The following is an 18,627-nucleotide window of genomic DNA, read 5'->3' on the forward strand; positions in this document are numbered from 1 at the left end:
GCCTTCTACTAGACTAGGCTTCAATCCCACAAGGTGTGAGTGTGGCTAGAGGACATGGCTCCTGCCTAATGCTACACTAGGTTTAAATCCCAGAAGGTGTGAGTGTGGCTAGAGGACATGGCTCCTGCCTTCTGTTAGACTAGGCTTAAATCCCACAATGCACGAGCGTGGCTCAAGGACATATCTTTTGCCTGCTGCTAGACTAGCCTTCAATCTGACATGGTGTGAGTGTGGCTAGAGGATGTGGCTCCTGCCTTCTGCTAGACTACGATTAAATCCCTCAATGCACAAGTGTGGCTAGAGGACATGGCGCCTACCTTCTTCTAGACTAGGCTTAAATCCCACAAGGCACAAGCGTGGCTCAAGGACATACCTTTTGCCTGCTGCTAGACTAACCTTCAATCGGACATGGTGTGAGTGTGGCTAGAGGATGTGGCTCCTGCCTTCTGCTAGACTACTATTAAATCCCTCAAGGCACGAGTGTGGCTAGAGGACATGGCTCCTGCCTTCTGCTAGAATAGGCTTAAATTCCACAAGGCGGCAGCATGGCTAGAGGACATTGCTGCTGCCTTCTGCTAGAATAGGCTTAAATCCCACAAGGCGCGAGCATGGCTAGAGGACATGGCTCCTGCCTTCTGTTAGTCTAGGCTTAAATTCCACAAGGCACAAGTGTGGCTAGAGGACATGCCTCCTGCCTTCTGCTAGACCTTGCTTAAATCCCACAATGCACGAGCATGGCTCAAGGACATAGCTTTTGCCTGCTGCTAGACTAGCCTTCAATCTGACATGGTGTGAGTGTGGCTAGAGGATCTGGCTCCTGCCTTCTGCTAGACTAGGCTTAAATCCCAAAAGGTGCGAGAATGGCTAGAGGACATGGCTCCTGCCTTCTGCTAGACTAGGCTTCAATCCCACAAGGCGTGAGTGTGGCTAGAGGACATGGCTCCTGCCTTCTGCTAGACAAGACTTAAATCCCAAAAGGTGCGAGCATGGCTAGAGGACATGGCTCCTGCCTTCTGCTAGACTAGGCTTCAATCCCACAAGGCGTGAGTGTGGCTGAGGACATGGCTCCTGCCTTCTGCTAGACTATGCTTAAATCCCTTAAGGCGCGAACATGGCTAGAGGACGTGGCTCCTGCCTTCTGCTAGACTAGGCTTAAATCCCACACGGCGTGAGTGTGGCTAGAGGACATGGCTCCTGCCTTCTGCTAGACTAGGTTTAAATCCCACAAGGCGTGAGTGTGGCTAGAGGACATGGCTCCTGCCTTCTGCTAGACTAAGTTTAAATCCCACAAGGCACAAGCATGGCTCGAGGACATGGCTCCTGCCTTCTTCTAGACTAGGTTTAAATCCCACAAGGCACAAGCATGGCTAGAGGACATGGCTCCTGCTTTCTGCTAGACTAGGCTTCAATCCCACAAGGCATGAGTGTGGCTAGAGGACATGGCTCCTGCTTTCTGCTAGACTAGGTTTAAATCCCACAAGGCACAAGCATGGCTCGAGGACATGGCTCCTGCCTTCTGCTAGACTAGGTTTAAATCCCACAAGGCACAAGCATGGTTAGAGGACATGGCTCCTGCCTTCTGCTAGACTAGGCTTCAATCCCACAAGGCGTGAGTGTGGCTAGATGACATGGCTCCTGCCTTCTCTAGACTAGGCTTTAATCCCACAAGACGTTAGTGTTGCTAGAGGACATGGCTCCTGCCTTCTGCTATACTAGGTTTACATCCCACAAGGCACAAGCATGGCTCGAGGACATGGCTCCTGCCTTCTGCTAGACTAGGTTTAAATCCCACAAGGCACAAGCATGGTAAGAGGACATGGCTCCTGCCTTCTGCTAGACTAGGTTTCAATCCCACAAGGCGTGAGTGTGGCTAGAGGGACGTGGCTCCTGCCTTCTGCTAGACTAGGCTTAAATTCCACAAGGCAACAGCATGGCTAGAGGACATGGCTCCTGCCTTCTGCTAGACTAGGCTTCAATCCCACAAGGCGTGAGTGTTGCTAGAGGACATCGCTCCTGCCTTATGCTAGACTAGGTTTAAATCCCACAAGGCGTGAGTGTGGCTAGAGGACATGGCTCCTGCCTTCTGCTAGACTAGGTTTAAATCCCACAAGGCGCGAGCATGGCTAGATGACATGGTTCCTGCCTACTGCTAGACTAGTCTTAAATCCCACAAGGGGCGAGCATGGCTAGAGGACATGGCACCTGCCTTCTGCTAGACTAGGTTTAAATCCCACAGGGCGCGAGCATGGCTAGAGGACATAATTTCTACCTTCTACTAGACTAGGCTTAAATTACACAAGGCGACAGCATGGCTAGAGGACATGGCTCCTGCCTACTACTAGACTAGGCTTCAATCCCACAAGGCGTGAGTGTGGCTGAGGACATGGCTCCTGCCTTCTGCTAGACTATGCTTAAATCCCTTAAGGCGCGAACATGGCTAGAGGACGTGGCTCCTGCCTTCTGCTAGACAAGTCTTAAATCCCACACGGCGCGAGCATGGCTAGATGACATAGTTTCTGCCTTCTGCTAGACTAGGCTTAAATTCCACAAGGCGACAGCATGGCTAGAGGACTTGGCTCTTGCCTTCTACTAGACTAGGGTTCAATCCCACAAGGCGTGAGTGTGGCTAGAGGACATGGCTCCTGCCTTCTGCTAGACTAGGTTTAAATCCCACAAGGCATGAGTGTGGCTAGAGGACATGGCTCCTGCCTTCTGCAAGACTAGGTTTAAATCCCACAAGGCGCGAGCATGGCTAGAGGACATGGCTCCTGCCTACTGCTAGACTAGGCTTAAATCCCACAGGGCGCGAGCATGACTAGAGGACATAGTTTCTGCCTTCTGCTGGACTAGGCTTAAATTCCACAAGGCGACAGCATGGCTAGAGGACATGGCTCCTACCTTCTACTAGATCAGGCTTCAATCCCACAAGGCATGAGTGTGGCTAGAGGACATGGCTCCTGCCTTCTGCTAGACTAGTTTTAAATCCCGCAAGGCGTGAGTGTGGCTAGAGGACATGGTTCCTGCCTTCTGATAGACTAGGCTTAAATCCAACAAGGCACGAGCGTGGCTCAAGGACATAGCTTTTGCCTGCTGCTAGAATAGCCTTCAATCTGACATGGTGTGAGTGTGGCTAGAGGATGTGGCTCCTGCCTTCTGCTAGACTACGATTAAATCCCTCAATGCACGAGTGTGGCTAGAGGACATTGCTCCTACCTTTTGCTATTCTAGGCTTAAATCCCACAAGGCACGAGTGTGGCTAGAGGACATGGCTCCTGCCTTCTGCTAGACTGCGATTATATCCCTCAAGGTGTGAGTGTGGCTAGAGGACATGGTTTCTGCCTTCTGCTAGACTGGGCTTCAATCCCACAAGGCGTGAGTGTGGCTAGAGGACGTGGCTCCTGCCTTCTGCTAGACGAGGCTTAAATCCCACAAGGTACGAGCGTGGCTCAAGGACATAGCTTTTGCCTGCTGCTAGACTAACCTTTAATCTGACATGGTGTGAGTGTGGCTAGAGGATGTGGCTCCTGCCTTCTGCTAGACTATTATTAAATCCCTCAAGGCACAAGTTTGGCTAGAGGACATTGCTCCTGCCTTCTGCTAGACTATGCTTAAATCCCACAAGGCACGAGCATGGCTAGAGGGCATGGCTCCTGCCTTCTGCTAGACTAGGCTTCAATATCACAAGGCGTGAGTGTGGCTAGAGGATGTGGCTCTTGCCTTCTGCTAGACTACGATTAAATCCCTCAAGGCGTGAGTGTGGCTAGAGGACATGGCTCCTGCCCTCTGCTATACTAAGCTTACATCCCACAAGGCACGAGCATGGCTGAAGGACTTCACTCCTGCCTTCTGCTAGACTAGGCTTCAATCCCGCAAGGTGTGAACGTGGCTCGAGGCCATGTCTGCTGCCTTCTGCTAGAATAGGCTTAAATCCCACAAGATGCGAGTGTGGATAGAGGACATGGCTCCTGCCTTCTGCTAGAATAGGCTTCAATCCCACAAGGCGCAAGCATGGCTCGAGGAAATGGCTCCTGCCTTCTGCTAGACTAGGCTTAAATCCCACAAGGCACGAGAGTGACTCAAGGACATAGCTTTTGCCTGCTGCTAAACTAGCCTTAAATCTGACATGGTGTGAGTGTGGCTAGAGGATGTGGCTCCTGCCTTCTGCTAGACTAAGCTTAAATCCCACAAGGCGTGAGTGTGGCTAGAGGACATGGCTCCTGCCTTCTGCTAGACAAGGCTTAAATCCCACAAGGCGCGATCGTGGCTCAAGGACATGGCTCCTGCCTTCTGCTAGACTAAGCTTAAATCCCACAAAGCCTGAGTGAGGTTAGAGGACATGGCTCCTGCCTTCTGCTAGACTAGGCTTAAATCCCACAAGGCATGATCGTGGCTCAAGGACATGGCTCCTGCCTTCTGCTAGACTAGGCCTAGCAAAAGGAGTGAGTGCAAAGCTAAAACATGTTGACTCTCCAACATAAATTCAACTCAATGGTGAGTGTTTCATGTTTTTAAGACTTCAGATACATGAAAAGAGCAAAGCAATAAAGTACCCACACCTCTCTTCTCCTTGCAGATGGTGGTGGGTGATCTCTGGCGCTTCTGCTGGATTCTGGCTGTGGTGACCGTTGGATATAGCGCAGGTATTTAAAGACTGTATCGTCCTTGTTCAGTTGTCACAGTTAAAACCCATGAAAAGTACAATATGCAGATGAAAATGGCCGTGCATAAAACGTCCGTAAGGAGTGGGTTGTTTCTGTTTGCACTCTGTGGAGGACCCAAGCTGAATTGTGAGCAATGTCTTAAGCATGGTTTGGACTTTGTCCAGTTTGCTGCCAATCAGGCACTTTGCTGTGCAAACAATAAATGCCTTCCCAGCAATATTAACTGGAGGAAAGTTAAGCTATGGTGACGGCAACACTCAAGCCTACCCTCTCCTCACCAATTTAGCCCCCTTATAAATGTGGAATCTATTGGTTAGCTTTGGCAATTTGCGATTTCATGTCAAGTACTTGGTGCTGTGCTTCGGGATATGAAATGAAATGACAGAGGAATGTAGCAATATTCTGGCTCAAGGCCTGACAAGTGGCTACCAACCGGGCAGTGGTAAAGACGGAACACAGGTACATATAAGACATTAGACAAGCCAGAAAACAAGGCTTTAGCAGCGGAGAATGGGGAAGATTTGATAGTGGCAGCCTTCCTGGGAATTTGTTAATCACAGTCTAACGATAAGCAGATTCCTAGAAAAGTCCGAAACACAACCTGGGTCAATTATTTCTCTTCCCCTATGACAGCTATCAAGGGCGATGTTGGGGCTGAGGATAATCAGGGCCTTACGCCGCAGAAGATGAAGGTGCGATTCACACATGTGGGGAAGAAACCCTGGCCCAACCCCATGCCTTCAGACTTGTTTTTCTCTCTAGAAATTCACGAGTTCTTATGTGCGCCTTCGACTGTACGTTGGAGCCTTGATTATTCCCGGGCCCTATCTCCATCCTGTAATCTGGCCTGATAGAGAATGACCTTCAGCCGGTAGAACTATCTCCATCCTGGACTCTGGGCTGATAGTAAAGATCTTCTTGCAGAGAGCCTGGGAAGTGTAGAGAATGACCTTCAGCCGGTAGAACTATCTCCATCCTGGACTCTGGGCTGATAGTAAAGATATTGTTGCAGAGAGCCTGGGAAGTGCAGAGAATGACCTTCAGCCGGTAGACCTATCTCCATCCTGGACTCTGGTCTGATAGTAAAGATCTTCCTTCTTGCAGAGAGCCTGGGAAGTGCAGAGAATGACCTTCAGCCAATGAACCTATCTCCATCCTGGACTCTGGGCTGATAGTAAAGATATTGTTGCAGAGAGCCTGGGAAGTGCAGAGAATGACCTTCAGCCAATGGACCTATCTCCATCCTGGACTCTGGGCTGATAGTAAAGATCTTCTTGCAGAGAGCCTGGGAAGTGCAGAGAATGACCTTCAGCCGGTAGAACTATCACCATCCTGGACTCTGGGCTGATAGTAAAGATATTGTTGCAGAGAGCCTGGGAAGTGCAGAGAATGACCTTCAGCTGGTAGAACTATCTCCATCCTGGACTCTGGGCTGATAGTAAAGATATTGTTGCAGAGAGCCTGGGAAGTGCAGAGAATGACCTTCAGCCGGTAGAACTATCTCCATCCTGGACTCTGGGCTGATAGTAAAGATATTGTTGCAGAGAGCCTGGGAAGTGCAGAGAATGACCTTCAGCCGGTAGAACTATCTCCATCCTGGACTCTGGTTTGATAGTAAAGATCTTTTTGCAGAGAGCCAGGGGAAGTGCAGAGAATGACCTCCAGCCGATGGACCTATCTCCATCACGGACTCTGGGCTGATAGTAAAGATCTTCTTGCAGAGAGCCTGGGAAGTGCAGAGAATGACCTTCAGCCAATGGACCTATCTCCATCCTGGACTCTGGGCTGATAGTAAAGATATTGTTGCAGAGAGCCTGGGAAGTGCAGAGAATGACCTTCAGCCGGTAGACCTATCTCCATCCTGGACTCTGGTCTGATAGTAAAGATCTTCCTTCTTGCAGAGAGCCTGGGAAGTGCAGAGAATGACCTTCAGCCAATGAACCTATCTCCATCCTGGACTCTGGGCTGATAGTAAAGATATTGTTGCAGAGAGCCTGGGAAGTGCAGAGAATGACCTTCAGCCAATGGACCTATCTCCATCCTGGACTCTGGGCTGATAGTAAAGATCTTCTTGCAGAGAGCCTGGGAAGTGCAGAGAATGACCTTCAGCCGGTAGAACTATCACCATCCTGGACTCTGGGCTGATAGTAAAGATATTGTTGCAGAGAGCCTGGGAAGTGCAGAGAATGACCTTCAGCCTGTAGAACTATCTCCATCCTGGACTCTGGTTTGATAGTAAAGATCTTTTTGCAGAGAGCCAGGGGAAGTGCAGAGAATGACCTCCAGCCGATGGACCTATCTCCATCACGGACTCTGGGCTGATAGTAAAGATCTTCTTGCAGAGAGCCTGGGAAGTGCAGAGAATGACCTTCAGCCGGTAGAACTATCACCATCCTGGACTCTGGGCTGATAGTAAAGATATTGTTGCAGAGAGCCTGGGAAGTGCAGAGAATGACCTTCAGCTGGTAGAACTATCTCCATCCTGGACTCTGGGCTGATAGTAAAGATATTGTTGCAGAGAGCCTGGGAAGTGCAGAGAATGACCTTCAGCCTGTAGAACTATCTCCATCCTGGACTCTGGTTTGATAGTAAAGATCTTTTTGCAGAGAGCCAGGGGAAGTGCAGAGAATGACCTCCAGCCGATGGACCTATCTCCATCACGGACTCTGGGCTGATAGTAAAGATATTGTTGCAGAGAGCCTGGGAAGTGCAGAGAATGACCTTCAGCCTGTAGAACTATCTCCATCCTGGACTCTGGTTTGATAGTAAAGATCTTTTTGCAGAGAGCCAGGGGAAGTGCAGAGAATGACCTCCAGCCGATGGACCTATCTCCATCACGGACTCTGGGCTGATAGTAAAGATCTTCTTGCAGAGAGCCTGGGAAGTGCAGAGAATGACCTCCAGCCAATGGACCTATCTCCATCCTGGACTCTGGGCTGATAGTAAAGATCTTCTTGCAGAGAGCCTGCGAAGTGCAGAGAATGACCTTCAGCCGGTAGAACTATCTCCATCCTGGACTATGGGCTGATAGTAAAGATATTGTTGCAGAGAGCCTGGGAAGTGCAGAGAATGACCTTCAGCCGGTAGAACTATCTCCATCCTGGACTCTGGTCTGATAGTAAAGATCTTTTTGCAGAGAGCCAGGGGAAGTGCAGAGAATGACCTCCAGCCGATGGACCTATCTCCATCCTGGACTCTGGTCTGATAGTAAAGATGTTCTTGCAGAGAGCCTGGTAAGTGCAGAGAATGACCTTCAGCCGATGGACCTATCTCCACTCTGGACTCTGGGCTGATAATAAGGATCTTCTTGCAGAGAGCCTGGGAAGTGCAGAGAATGACCTTCAGCCGATAGACCTATCTCCACCCTGGACTCTGGGCTGATAGTAAAGATCTTCTTGCAGAGAGCCTGGAAAGTGCAGAGAATGACCTTCAGCCGATGGACCTATCTCCATCCTGGACTCTGGGCTGATAGTAAAGATCTTCTTGCAGAGAGCCTGGGAAGTGCAGAGAATGACCTTCAGCCGATGGACCTATCTCCATCATGGACTCTGGGCTGATAGTAAAGATCTTCTTGCAGAGAGCCTGGGAAGTGCAGAGAATGACCTTCAGCCGATTGACCTATCTCCATCATGGACTCTGGGCTGATAGTAAAGATCTTCTTGCAGAGAGCCTGGGAAGTGCAGAGAATGACCTTCAGCCGATGGACCTGTCTCCATCCTGGACTCTGGGCTGATAGTAAAGATCCTCTTGCAGAGAGCCTGGGAAGTGCAGAGAATGACCTTCAGCCGATGGACCTATCTCCATCATGGACTCTGGGCTGATAGTAAAGATCTTCTTGCAGAGAGCCTGGGAAGTGCAGAGAATGACCTTCAGCCGATGGACCTGTCTCCATCCTGGACTCTGGGCTGATAGTAAAGATCTTCTTGCAGAGAGCCTGGGAAGTGCAGAGAATGACCTTTAGCCGATGGACCTATCTCCATCATGGACTCTGGGCTGATAGTAAAGATCTTCTTGCAGAGAGCCTGGGAAGTGCAGAGAATGACCTTCAGCCGGTAGAACTATTTCCATCCTGGACTCTGGTCTGATAGTAAAGATCTTTTTGCAGAGAGCCAGGGGAAGTGCAGAGAATGACCTCCAGCGGATGGACCTATCTCCATCCTGGACTCTGGGCTGATAGTAAAGATGTTCTTGTAGAGAGCCTGGGAAGTGCAGAGAATGACCTTCAGCCGATGGACCTATCTCCATCCTGGACTCTGGGCTGATAGTAAAGATATTGTTGCAGAGAGCCTGGGAAGTGCAGAGAATGACCTTCAGCCGGTAGAACTATTTCCATCCTGGACTCTGGTCTGATAGTAAAGATCTTTTTGCAGAGAGCCAGGGGAAGTGCAGAGAATGACCTCCAGCGGATGGACCTATCTACATCCTGGACTCTGGGCTGATAGTAAAGATGTTCTTGTAGAGAGCCTGGGAAGTGCAGAGAATGACCTTCAGCCGATGGACCTATCTCCATCCGGGACTCTGGGCTGATAATAAGGATCTTCTTGCAGAGAGCCTGGGAAGTGCAGAGAATGACCTTCAGCCGATGGACCTATCTCCACCCTGGACTCTGGGCTGATAGTAAAGATGTTCTTGCAGAGAGCCTGGGAAGTGCAGAGAATGACCTTCAGCCGATGGACCTATCTCCATCCTGGACTCTGGGCTGATAGTAAAGATCTTCTTGCAGAGAGCCTGGGAAGTGCAGAGAATGACCTTCAGCCAATGGATCTATCTCCATCATGGAGTCTGGGCTGATAGTAAAGATCTTCTTGCAGAGAGCCTGGAAAGTGCAGAGAATGACCTTCAGCCCATGGACCTATCTCCATCCTGGACTCTGGTCTGATAGTAAAGATCTTCCTTCTTGCAGAGAGCCTGGGAATTGCAGAGAATGACCTTCAGTCCATGGACCTATCTCCATCCTGGACTCTGGGCTGATAGTAAAGATCTTCTTGCAGAGAGCCTGGGAAGTGCAGAGAATGACCTTCAGCCGATGGACCTATCTCCATCCTGGACTCTGGGCTGATAGTAAAGATCTTCTTGCAGAGAACCTGGGAAGTGCAGAGAATAACCTTCAGCCGATGGACCTATCTCCATCCTGGACTCTGGGCTGATAATAAGGATATTCTTGCAGAGAGCCTGGGAAGTGCAGAGAATGATCTTCAGCCGGTAGAACTATCTCCATCCTGGACTCTGGGCTGATAGTAAAGATCTTCTTGCAGAGAGCCTGGGAAGTGCAGAGAATGACCTTCAGCCGATGGACCTGTCTCCATCATGGACTCTGGGCTGATAGTAAAGATCTTCTTGCAGAGAGCCTGGGAAGTGCAGAGAATGACCTTCAGCCGATGGACCTATCTCCATCATGGACTCTGGGCTGATAGTAAAGATCTTCTTGCAGAGAGCCTGGGAAGTGCAGAGAATGACCTTCAGCCGATGGACCTGTCTCCATCCTGGACTCTGGGCTGATAGTAAAGATCTTCTTGCAGAGAGCCTGGGAAGTGCAGAGAATGACCTTCAGTCCATGGACCTATCTCCGTCCTGGACTCTGGGCTGATAGTAAAGATCTTCTTGCAGAGAGCCTGGAAAGTGCAGAGAATGACCTTCAGCCCATGGACCTATCTCCATCCTGGACTCTGGTCTGATAGTAAAGATCTTCCTTCTTGCAGAGAGCCTGGGAAGTGCAGAGAATGACCTTCAGTCCATGGACCTATCTCCATCCTGGACTCTGGGCTGATAGTAAAGATCTTCTTGCAGAGAGCCTGGGAAGTGCAGAGAATGACCTTCAGCCGATGGACCTATCTCCATCCTGGACTCTGGGCTGATAGTAAAGATCTTCTTGCAGAGAGCCTGGGAAGTGCAGAGAATAACCTTCAGCCGATGGACCTATCTCCATCCTGGACTCTGGGCTGATAATAAGGATATTCTTGCAGAGAGCCTGGGAAGTGCAGAGAATGACCTTCAGCCGATGGACCTATCTCCATCCTGGACTCTGGGCTGATAATAAGGATATTCTTGCAGAGAGCCTGGGAAGTGCAGAGAATGATCTTCAGCCGGTAGAACTGTCTCCATCATGGACTCTGGGCTGATAGTAAAGATCTTCTTGCAGAGAGCCTGGGAAGTGCAGAGAATGACCTTCAGCCGATGGACCTGTATCCATCCTGGACTCTGGGCTGATAGTAAAGATCTTCTTGCAGAGAGCCTGGGAAGTGCAGAGAATGACCTTCAGCCGATGGACCTGTCTCCATCCTGGACTCTGGGCTGATAGTAAAGATCTTCTTGCAGAGAGCCTGGAAAGTGCAGAGAATGACCTTCAGCCCATGGACCTATCTCCATCCTGGACTCTGGTCTGATAGTAAAGATCTTCCTTCTTGCAGAGAGCCTGGGAAGTGCAGAGAATGACCTTCAGTCCATGGACCTATCTCCATCCTGGACTCTGGGCTGATAGTAAAGATCTTCTTGCAGAGAGCCTGGGAAGTGCAGAGAATAACCTTCAGCCGATGGACCTATCTCCATCCTGGACTCTGGGCTGATAATAAGGATATTCTTGCAGAGAGCCTGGGAAGTGCAGAGAATGACCTTCAGCCGATGGACCTATCTCCATCCTGGACTCTGGGCTGATAATAAGGATATTCTTGCAGAGAGCCTGGGAAGTGCAGAGAATGATCTTCAGCCGGTAGAACTATCTCCATCCTGGACTCTGGGCTGATAGTAAAGATCTTCTTGCAGAGAGTCTGGGAAGTGCAGAGAATGACCTTCAGCCGATGGACCTGTCTCCATCATGGACTCTGGGCTGATAGTAAAGATCTTCTTGCAGAGAGCCTGGGAAGTGCAGAGAATGACCTTCAGCCGATGGACCTATCTCCATCATGGACTCTGGGCTGATAGTAAAGATCTTCTTGCAGAGAGCCTGGGAAGTGCAGAGAATGACCTTCAGCCGATGGACCTGTCTCCATCCTGGACTCTGGGCTGATAGTAAAGATCTTCTTGCAGAGAGCCTGGGAAGTGCAGAGAATGACCTTCAACCGATGGACCTGTCTCCATCCTGGACTCTGGGCTGATAGTAAAGATCTTCTTGCAGAGAGCCTGGGAAGTGCAGAGAATGACCTTCAGCCGATGGACCTATCTCCATCATGGACTCTGGGCTGATAGTAAAGATCTTCTTTCAGAGAGCCTGGGAAGTGCAGAGAATGACCTTCAGCCGATGGAACTATCTCCATCCTGGACTCTGGGCTGATAGTAAAGATATTGTTGCAGAGAGCCTGGGAAGTGCAGAGAATGACCTTCAGCCGGTAGAACTATTTCCATCCTGGACTCTGGTCTGATAGTAAAGATCTTTTTGCAGAGACCCAGGGGAAGTGCAGAGAATGACCTCCAGCGGATGGACCTATCTCCATCCTGGACTCTGGGCTGATAATAAGGATGTTCTCGTAGAGAGCCTGGGAAGTGCAGAGACTGACCTTCAGCCGATGGACCTATCTCCACCCTGGACTCTGGGCTGATAGTAAAGATGTTCTCGCAGAGAGCCTGGGAAGTGCAGAGACTGACCTTCAGCCGATGGACCTGTCTCCATCCTGGACTCTGGGCTGATAGTAAAGATCTTCTTGCAGAGAGCCTGGGAAGTGCAGAGAATGACCTTCAGTCCATGGACCTATCTCCATCCTGGACTCTGGGCTGATAGTAAAGATCTTCTTGCAGAGAGCCTGGAAAGTGCAGAGAATGACCTTCAGCCCATGGACCTATCTCCATCCTGGACTCTGGTCTGATAGTAAAGATCTTCCTTCTTGCAGAGAGCCTGGGAAGTGCAGAGAATGACCTTCAGTCCATGGACCTATCTCCATCCTGGACTCTGGGCTGATAGTAAAGATCTTCTTGCAGAGAGCCTGGGAAGTGCAGAGAATGACCTTCAGCCGATGGACCTGTCTCCATCCTGGACTCTGGGCTGATAGTAAAGATCTTCTTGCAGAGAGCCTGGGAAGTGCAGAGAATGACCTTTAGCCGATGGACCTATCTCCATCATGGACTCTGGGCTGATAGTAAAGATCTTCTTGCAGAGAGCCTGGGAAGTGCAGAGAATGACCTTCAGCCGGTAGAACTATTTCCATCCTGGACTCTGGTCTGATAGTAAAGATCTTTTTGCAGAGAGCCAGGGGAAGTGCAGAGAATGACCTCCAGCGGATGGACCTATCTCCATCCTGGACTCTGGGCTGATAGTAAAGATGTTCTTGTAGAGAGCCTGGGAAGTGCAGAGAATGACCTTCAGCCGATGGACCTATCTCCATCCTGGACTCTGGGCTGATAGTAAAGATATTGTTGCAGAGAGCCTGGGAAGTGCAGAGAATGACCTTCAGCCGGTAGAACTATTTCCATCCTGGACTCTGGTCTGATAGTAAAGATCTTTTTGCAGAGAGCCAGGGGAAGTGCAGAGAATGACCTCCAGCGGATGGACCTATCTACATCCTGGACTCTGGGCTGATAGTAAAGATGTTCTTGTAGAGAGCCTGGGAAGTGCAGAGAATGACCTTCAGCCGATGGACCTATCTCCATCCTGGACTCTGGGCTGATAATAAGGATCTTCTTGCAGAGAGCCTGGGAAGTGCAGAGAATGACCTTCAGCCGATGGACCTATCTCCACCCTGGACTCTGGGCTGATAGTAAAGATGTTCTTGCAGAGAGCCTGGGAAGTGCAGAGAATGACCTTCAGCCGATGGACCTATCTCCATCCTGGACTCTGGGCTGATAGTAAAGATCTTCTTGCAGAGAGCCTGGGAAGTGCAGAGAATGACCTTCAGCCAATGGATCTATCTCCATCATGGAGTCTGGGCTGATAGTAAAGATCTTCTTGCAGAGAGCCTGGAAAGTGCAGAGAATGACCTTCAGCCCATGGACCTATCTCCATCCTGGACTCTGGTCTGATAGTAAAGATCTTCCTTCTTGCAGAGAGCCTGGGAATTGCAGAGAATGACCTTCAGTCCATGGACCTATCTCCATCCTGGACTCTGGGCTGATAGTAAAGATCTTCTTGCAGAGAGCCTGGGAAGTGCAGAGAATGACCTTCAGCCGATGGACCTATCTCCATCCTGGACTCTGGGCTGATAGTAAAGATCTTCTTGCAGAGAACCTGGGAAGTGCAGAGAATAACCTTCAGCCGATGGACCTATCTCCATCCTGGACTCTGGGCTGATAATAAGGATATTCTTGCAGAGAGCCTGGGAAGTGCAGAGAATGATCTTCAGCCGGTAGAACTATCTCCATCCTGGACTCTGGGCTGATAGTAAAGATCTTCTTGCAGAGAGCCTGGGAAGTGCAGAGAATGACCTTCAGCCGATGGACCTGTCTCCATCATGGACTCTGGGCTGATAGTAAAGATCTTCTTGCAGAGAGCCTGGGAAGTGCAGAGAATGACCTTCAGCCGATGGACCTATCTCCATCATGGACTCTGGGCTGATAGTAAAGATCTTCTTGCAGAGAGCCTGGGAAGTGCAGAGAATGACCTTCAGCCGATGGACCTGTCTCCATCCTGGACTCTGGGCTGATAGTAAAGATCTTCTTGCAGAGAGCCTGGGAAGTGCAGAGAATGACCTTCAGTCCATGGACCTATCTCCGTCCTGGACTCTGGGCTGATAGTAAAGATCTTCTTGCAGAGAGCCTGGAAAGTGCAGAGAATGACCTTCAGCCCATGGACCTATCTCCATCCTGGACTCTGGTCTGATAGTAAAGATCTTCCTTCTTGCAGAGAGCCTGGGAAGTGCAGAGAATGACCTTCAGTCCATGGACCTATCTCCATCCTGGACTCTGGGCTGATAGTAAAGATCTTCTTGCAGAGAGCCTGGGAAGTGCAGAGAATGACCTTCAGCCGATGGACCTATCTCCATCCTGGACTCTGGGCTGATAGTAAAGATCTTCTTGCAGAGAGCCTGGGAAGTGCAGAGAATAACCTTCAGCCGATGGACCTATCTCCATCCTGGACTCTGGGCTGATAATAAGGATATTCTTGCAGAGAGCCTGGGAAGTGCAGAGAATGACCTTCAGCCGATGGACCTATCTCCATCCTGGACTCTGGGCTGATAATAAGGATATTCTTGCAGAGAGCCTGGGAAGTGCAGAGAATGATCTTCAGCCGGTAGAACTGTCTCCATCATGGACTCTGGGCTGATAGTAAAGATCTTCTTGCAGAGAGCCTGGGAAGTGCAGAGAATGACCTTCAGCCGATGGACCTGTATCCATCCTGGACTCTGGGCTGATAGTAAAGATCTTCTTGCAGAGAGCCTGGGAAGTGCAGAGAATGACCTTCAGCCGATGGACCTGTCTCCATCCTGGACTCTGGGCTGATAGTAAAGATCTTCTTGCAGAGAGCCTGGAAAGTGCAGAGAATGACCTTCAGCCCATGGACCTATCTCCATCCTGGACTCTGGTCTGATAGTAAAGATCTTCCTTCTTGCAGAGAGCCTGGGAAGTGCAGAGAATGACCTTCAGTCCATGGACCTATCTCCATCCTGGACTCTGGGCTGATAGTAAAGATCTTCTTGCAGAGAGCCTGGGAAGTGCAGAGAATAACCTTCAGCCGATGGACCTATCTCCATCCTGGACTCTGGGCTGATAATAAGGATATTCTTGCAGAGAGCCTGGGAAGTGCAGAGAATGACCTTCAGCCGATGGACCTATCTCCATCCTGGACTCTGGGCTGATAATAAGGATATTCTTGCAGAGAGCCTGGGAAGTGCAGAGAATGATCTTCAGCCGGTAGAACTATCTCCATCCTGGACTCTGGGCTGATAGTAAAGATCTTCTTGCAGAGAGTCTGGGAAGTGCAGAGAATGACCTTCAGCCGATGGACCTGTCTCCATCATGGACTCTGGGCTGATAGTAAAGATCTTCTTGCAGAGAGCCTGGGAAGTGCAGAGAATGACCTTCAGCCGATGGACCTATCTCCATCATGGACTCTGGGCTGATAGTAAAGATCTTCTTGCAGAGAGCCTGGGAAGTGCAGAGAATGACCTTCAGCCGATGGACCTGTCTCCATCCTGGACTCTGGGCTGATAGTAAAGATCTTCTTGCAGAGAGCCTGGGAAGTGCAGAGAATGACCTTCAACCGATGGACCTGTCTCCATCCTGGACTCTGGGCTGATAGTAAAGATCTTCTTGCAGAGAGCCTGGGAAGTGCAGAGAATGACCTTCAGCCGATGGACCTATCTCCATCATGGACTCTGGGCTGATAGTAAAGATCTTCTTTCAGAGAGCCTGGGAAGTGCAGAGAATGACCTTCAGCCGATGGAACTATCTCCATCCTGGACTCTGGGCTGATAGTAAAGATATTGTTGCAGAGAGCCTGGGAAGTGCAGAGAATGACCTTCAGCCGGTAGAACTATTTCCATCCTGGACTCTGGTCTGATAGTAAAGATCTTTTTGCAGAGACCCAGGGGAAGTGCAGAGAATGACCTCCAGCGGATGGACCTATCTCCATCCTGGACTCTGGGCTGATAATAAGGATGTTCTCGTAGAGAGCCTGGGAAGTGCAGAGACTGACCTTCAGCCGATGGACCTATCTCCACCCTGGACTCTGGGCTGATAGTAAAGATGTTCTCGCAGAGAGCCTGGGAAGTGCAGAGACTGACCTTCAGCCGATGGACCTGTCTCCATCCTGGACTCTGGGCTGATAGTAAAGATCTTCTTGCAGAGAGCCTGGGAAGTGCAGAGAATGACCTTCAGTCCATGGACCTATCTCCATCCTGGACTCTGGGCTGATAGTAAAGATCTTCTTGCAGAGAGCCTGGAAAGTGCAGAGAATGACCTTCAGCCCATGGACCTATCTCCATCCTGGACTCTGGTCTGATAGTAAAGATCTTCCTTCTTGCAGAGAGCCTGGGAAGTGCAGAGAATGACCTTCAGTCCATGGACCTATCTCCATCCTGGACTCTGGGCTGATAGTAAAGATCTTCTTGCAGAGAGCCTGGGAAGTGCAGAGAATGACCTTCAGCCGATGGACCTATCTCCATCCTGGACTCTGGGCTGATAGTAAAGATCTTCTTGCAGAGAGCCTGGGAAGTGCAGAGAATAACCTTCAGCCGATGGACCTATCTCCATCCTGGACTCTGGGCTGATAATAAGGATATTCTTGCAGAGAGCCTGGGAAGTGCAGAGAATGACCTTCAGCCGATGGACCTATCTCCATCCTGGACTCTGGGCTGATAATAAGGATATTCTTGCAGAGAGCCTGGGAAGTGCAGAGAATGATCTTCAGCCGGTAGAACTGTCTCCATCATGGACTCTGGGCTGATAGTAAAGATCTTCTTGCAGAGAGCCTGGGAAGTGCAGAGAATGACCTTCAGCCGATGGACCTGTATCCATCCTGGACTCTGGGCTGATAGTAAAGATCTTCTTGCAGAGAGCCTGGGAAGTGCAGAGAATGACGTTCAGCCGATGGACCTGTCTCCATCCTGGACTCTGGGCTGATAGTAAAGATCTTCCTTCTTGCAGAGAGCCTGGGAAGTGCAGAGAATGACCTTCAGCCCATGGACCTATCTCCATCCTGGACTCTGGTCTGATAGTAAAGATCTTCCTTCTTGCAGAGAGCCTGGGAAGTGCAGAGAATGACCTTCAGTCCATGGACCTATCTCCATCCTGGACTCTGGTCTGATAGTAAAGATCTTCTTGCAGAGAGCCTGGGAAGTGCAGAGAATAACCTTCAGCCGATGGACCTATCTCCATCCTGGACTCTGGGCTGATAATAAGGATATTCTTGCAGAGAGCCTGGGAAGTGCAGAGAATGACCTTCAGCCGATGGACCTATCTCCATCCTGGACTCTGGGCTGATAATAAGGATATTCTTGCAGAGAGCCTGGGAAGTGCAGAGAATGATCTTCAGCCGGTACAACTATCTCCATCCTGGACTCTGGGCTGATAGTAAAGATCTTCTTGCAGAGAGTCTGGGAAGTGCAGAGAATGACCTTCAGCCGATGGACCTGTCTCCATCATGGACTCTGGGCTGATAGTAAAGATCTTCTTGCAGAGAGCCTGGGAAGTGCAGAGAATGACCTTCAGCCGATGGACCTATCTCCATCATGGACTCTGGGCTGATAGTAAAGATCTTCTTGCAGAGAGCCTGGGAAGTGCAGAGAATGACCTTCAGCCGATGGACCTGTCTCCATCCTGGACTCTGGGCTGATAGTAAAGATCTTCTTGCAGAGAGCCTGGGAAGTGCAGAGAATGACCTTCAACCGATGGACCTGTCTCCATCCTGGACTCTGGGCTGATAGTAAAGATCTTCTTGCAGAGAGCCTGGGAAGTGCAGAGAATGACCTTCAGCCGATGGACCTATCTCCATCATGGACTCTGGGCTGATAGTAAAGATCTTCTTTCAGAGAGCCTGGGAAGTGCAGAGAATGACCTTCAGCCGATGGAACTATCTCCATCCTGGACTCTGGGCTGATAGTAAAGATATTGTTGCAGAGAGCCTGGGAAGTGCAGAGAATGACCTTCAGCCGGTAGAACTATTTCCATCCTGGACTCTGGTCTGATAGTAAAGATCTTTTTGCAGAGACCCAGGGGAAGTGCAGAGAATGACCTCCAGCGGATGGACCTATCTCCATCCTGGACTCTGGGCTGATAATAAGGATGTTCTCGTAGAGAGCCTGGGAAGTGCAGAGACTGACCTTCAGCCGATGGACCTATCTCCACCCTGGACTCTGGGCTGATAGTAAAGATGTTCTCGCAGAGAGCCTGGGAAGTGCAGAGACTGACCTTCAGCCGATGGACCTGTCTCCATCCTGGACTCTGGGCTGATAGTAAAGATCTTCTTGCAGAGAGCCTGGGAAGTGCAGAGAATGACCTTCAGTCCATGGACCTATCTCCATCCTGGACTCTGGGCTGATAGTAAAGATCTTCTTGCAGAGAGCCTGGAAAGTGCAGAGAATGACCTTCAGCCCATGGACCTATC

General features: G+C 50.0%; 1 protein-coding gene across 2 annotated transcripts in view; it reads left to right on the forward strand.

The window, feature by feature from the left end:
• The window catches only part of LOC138487598 (transient receptor potential cation channel subfamily V member 6-like), a 623,206-nt gene that overhangs the window by 508,505 nt on the left and 96,074 nt on the right, over positions 1–18,627 (forward strand). For both annotated transcript variants that reach the window (XM_069614065.1, XM_069614066.1), the window contains exon 12: positions 4,574–4,640. In XM_069614065.1, coding sequence (XP_069470166.1) covers positions 4,574–4,640 — 67 coding nt within the window. The remainder of the gene's footprint in view (positions 1–4,573; positions 4,641–18,627) is intronic.

Source organism: Ambystoma mexicanum, chromosome 9 (assembly GCF_040938575.1).
Source record: "Ambystoma mexicanum isolate Mex_15411 chromosome 9, UKY_AmexF1_1, whole genome shotgun sequence".
NCBI classification, from domain to species: Eukaryota; Metazoa; Chordata; class Amphibia; order Caudata; family Ambystomatidae; genus Ambystoma; species Ambystoma mexicanum.